This window comes from Acanthisitta chloris, unplaced genomic scaffold (assembly GCF_000695815.1).
Source record: "Acanthisitta chloris isolate BGI_N310 unplaced genomic scaffold, ASM69581v1 scaffold17065, whole genome shotgun sequence".
NCBI lineage: Eukaryota > Metazoa > Chordata > Aves > Passeriformes > Acanthisittidae > Acanthisitta > Acanthisitta chloris.
In genome coordinates this window covers 1-4,110 of record NW_008672259.1, presented here as the reverse complement: position 1 = coordinate 4,110, position 4,110 = coordinate 1, and the positions used below count along the sequence as shown (strand labels likewise).

The 4,110-nt window shown below is 55.5% G+C and overlaps 1 protein-coding gene across 1 annotated transcript in view; it reads right to left on the bottom strand.

The window, feature by feature from the left end:
* The window catches only part of TMEM259 (transmembrane protein 259), a gene marked incomplete at its 3' end in the record, with an annotated part of 7,901 nt that extends 4,414 nt beyond the window's left edge, over window positions 1-3,487 (bottom strand). The window contains exons 1-3 of the mRNA XM_009074450.1: window positions 3,479-3,487; window positions 2,139-2,405; window positions 1,742-1,853 (exon numbers count right to left, since the gene is read on the bottom strand). Coding sequence (XP_009072698.1) covers window positions 1,742-1,853; window positions 2,139-2,405; window positions 3,479-3,487 — 388 coding nt within the window. The remainder of the gene's footprint in view (window positions 1-1,741; window positions 1,854-2,138; window positions 2,406-3,478) is intronic.
* Window positions 3,488-4,110: the final 623 nt, after the last annotated feature.

The window sequence follows — 4,110 nt, the reverse complement described above, 5'->3', positions numbered from 1 at the left end:
CTGAACACAGAGTAAGTGCTCCAGAGGCAAGAGCCCTGCACTTCCCAGGGGACTGAGGTCACTGCTGCAATTACAAGTCAGAACTGAAGGCAGCAGCAATTATAGTTTTCCCCAAAACTGGTGGTGCCTGAAGTTTCCCTGGTTTATTTATTTTTTTTCCAGAAAGGTTCCAAATAGATGCTTTTTGCTACATCATCTCTGAAAGGACAAAACCTCCTGCTAAGCCAGAGCCAAGCAATTTAATCCCTGCTCTTTCAGGCTGTCAGGGTGTATCTCCAGGAGGGGGGAGGCAGCTGTCAGGCAGCTCCTGGCACCACAGCCAGAGTTAAAAAGACACAAGTACTTCACAGGGACACACCTGTCTCCTCTGACCTCCACAGCACTGACAGAGGTGCCACCCCTCATCCCCTTCTCGGGCAGCAAACACAGGCTGGGCTGTTTGCTCTGCCTTTTGTTTCCATTATGAACGGTTTTAAGCTCAAAAGGAAATCAACGGTTTAATTATCGACAAAAGAATTACTTCCTTGGTGTCATAAAATAATTTTTGTGGTAAAATATTCTGTCTAAACATCAAATGTGGTGCACTTAGAGCACAGGAAATCTGGGAAAAAATAATGAAACCAGGTATTTGGGACTAATTGGAAGAGATGAATTTTGTAACTACTCTGGGAACAGCCTGATTCTCTCCCTCCCCTTTTCTGGATCATTTCCAATGTTCAGCAAAGCAAGGCACAGCCCCCAGTGCCACAGCCCTGCCCAACGTGACTCTCCTCACAGCCCGGGCACCAGCAACAAGGGTCTTGCACCGAAGCCATTTACCGTTCCCTGACCTTAAGGATCATTAATCCAGGACTAATGAGCTCTGGATTCACATCAAGCAAAACTACTGCAGGAGCAAGGGACAGGGCAGTGCCCAGTCCCACCCTCCTCCACAGCCCCAGCCCAGCGTGTGGCAGAGCAGAGAATTCAGCCTTTGGGGACAACAGTGGGGGTGAAAAAGGCACATTGTTTGCAAATTTTGTGGGACGAGGCAAAGGATCCAATTGCCACATCTCTATTTTAACGCTGATGTTCCCTAGCAGGTTTCCTCCCCTAACCCCAGAAACGGAAGTTTTCTCACACTGGAATTCCTCCTCAAATAATACAAAGGCACCAAACGCCCCGCAGGGTTGAGGAGCAGGAGCAGCTCAGGGTGGGACAGGGCGGGACCAGGGAGCAGAGCTGTATCGCAATCCCCCAAACCCGCTCGGCAGCTTCAGGATTCGTTAATTAATTAGCTGCCCTAAGTGCTGCTGTTGGCTCAGGACCCAGAGCACAGCCCAGACACTGCTCCTGTGCAGAGGAATGTCCCTGCCAGGGGATCCCTGTGGAGTAGGGGATGGAGAACAGGAGGCTCAGGCTCACCTGCCATCCATCACTGCAGCAATGCGCCGCCAGGCCAAGCACCCGCTCACCTGAGGTCACCTGGAGCCTCTTGGTCTGGCAGATTCTCCAGCCCAGCCCCCCCCGACCCCCCAGCCTCAGGGCAGAGCTCGCTGTGGCGCTGCTGTTAGTGCTGACAGGGTTAACCCCGGGTGAACACATGAGGAAGACATTTAAGGTTACTGTGAGGTGCTGGAGGAGGCAGGAGGGGAGGTGCAGGGAGGATGCAGGGGAGGAGCACAGGTAGCAGTGAAGGAGTGTTTACCTGCTCTGGCTAGCATCTCAAACTCGGACACAGTCTCCCGCAGAGGCTGCATACCTTTAGTGGCCGCATCACTAAACGAGAACTCCTGGCTGTCGTTGTGGGGCAGCTCGGTGCTGCTCACCCGGGAGGGCTTGAGGAACACCTTGGGCTCGATATCCAGCTCAAACTGTTAGAAAACCAGGGCAGAGAAAGACATGTCAGCACAGGCTTCTGCTCCCGCCTGCTGTGCTCCCTCTGTCCCTGCAAAGGCTTCCACCGCCACGAGGGCAGGAGAGGTCACTTCCCTGGGCTCTGCTTCCTGCCCCAAACCATCAGAGGCCAACTCAGGCATCCAGGAGCAGCCAAGAACACACTGTGCTTCCAGGTGACTGAGGGATCACACAGGCACGGGACCCATAACCAACCACTTCTCCCCACCCCAACGCCCTGGACACAGGGAGTGTGTCCTTACCTTGATAGAGCTGTTTTCAAACATATCCACAGTCATTTCCTCCTCCTCCTCCTCCTCCTCCTCGGCCGTGGACTCCACCACCATGCCCGGGAACTTCTCGACCCCACAGAACTGCAGGAAGATGGGGGCTCGGCTGGAGTTGCGCTGGATCTCCACGCGCAGGATGCCGTCGCGGGGCCACTTATCCCGCACGTGCTCCAGGCAGTTGATGGGGGAGCGGGAGAAGGCGATGTGGATGTAGGCCAGGATGAAGAGAACGAAGAGAGCCTGCACAGGCCAGGAGACAAGGCAGAGACTGTCAGCCCAGACACCCTCGGCTTACTCACAGCCTCCCCAGGCAGCATCAGCTCTCCCCTGCCTGGATCGGTTCGGACAAGCAGATTAGCAAGTGGACAAGACCTCCAATGCCTCCCAGCCCTGGTGGTCTCTGCATCAACACCACAGACCAAACCCCAGCAGTTTTGGCAGGGAACACACCAGAGGCAGCAGTCCTCCTGTTCATGAACTGAAAGCACAGATCCTGCAACCACCACTGACCCCAGAACTAACCACACACAGCACCAACATGTGCTGAGGCTACAAAGACTTACTGAAAGAAATGGAAATGCAACTGTGGCCTCCAACCCTTCCCTCCCCAGCACAGAGAGTTGCCTGCTGAAGCTCAGAGAAGAGTTTACACTCTTAAATTCAACTTTACAACAGCAGAATAAAGCAAACCTCAACCAAAGCCAACCCACCTCAGGGGCAGGATGACCCAGACCCACAGAGCCTGAAGAGACTGAGCTGGTTCCCGAGGCTAGGCATGTGGAGCACCACAGCTCCCTGCCCTGCCTCAACCCCAGGAACAGCTACAAACCACAGCAAAGCAGAGTGGACTAATAAAACTCGTGCCCTGGAGTGCAGACAGTAACTCTGCACCATGTCCAAAGTTCAGAGCCGAGAGCTCTGAGCTGGCACCGCACGCGGCACCGCGAGCTCAGACCTCCCTTCCCAGACACACTGAGCTGCTCTCTCCTCAGCAAACCTCTGTCCTGACCTATTTGTGATGAACAAACAGGCTGGTAAACATCCTTCGGCAGAGCAGCTGCAGGGAGACACCAGTGAAGGCGGAGCAGAGCCACCTCCCTGCTCACAGGACCAGGGCCAGTTCCAGGGCTCCAGGTGGGACCGTGGGCTCCCACTTCCCTCCCACCAGCACCTGGAGCAGAGCTGGATCAGGCTGGAGGCTGCACAGGCCTGACCCCATGGGCAGAGCAGGCTGTTCTCCACAGAGCCCTGGGAGTGCTCTCCCTTGTCCAGGAGACCTGTGACCAGGGGCAGCAGCAGCAGGAACTGCTCACCATCCCCATCTCGACCTGCCTGCTGGGATCCAGCTGTACCACTGGGAGTGGGAACAGGGATGTGAAACCCCTGAATGTTTCTTGGGAGGGTAGAAATCACATCCCTGCAGTATGAGACAAGCTGTGCTAAGTGTTTCCTTACTGAACTGCAGCAGGTCAGAGCAGGAGAGGAGCTGCTGCTGCTGCCTCGCAAGCTGCTCCCCCCTTCCCTGTCCTCCAGTTTCCCATCCTGGCACTGGTGAGGTGTCAGTGTGCCCTGGCAACCATGGAAGAGGATTTAACCTATGGGAAGTTCACTCCCAGGACACCAACAGCCCCTTGAGGGGGTCCCCAGTCCTGCAGCCTGGTGAGCAGAGACACTGCTGGGAGAGATGGGGTTGGGACTGGGCTGTGCCTTAATGGCTTCCAAAAAAAGAACCAACAAAACAACCCAATCTCCACCGTATGCAGTGTGTCCAAACAGTGTGATCTCCTGCAAACGAAGTGAAAACCCCAGCCCTGACCCCTCAGGCTGCCCAGCAAGCCCGGTTTGACTTAGGGATCTGGAGCCAGTGCAGGGATCACCGGGATCACCACGGATCGCTGAGCCACTCGTGTGTCCCTCGCAGCAGAGGCCGTGGGAGCCCCAGGGC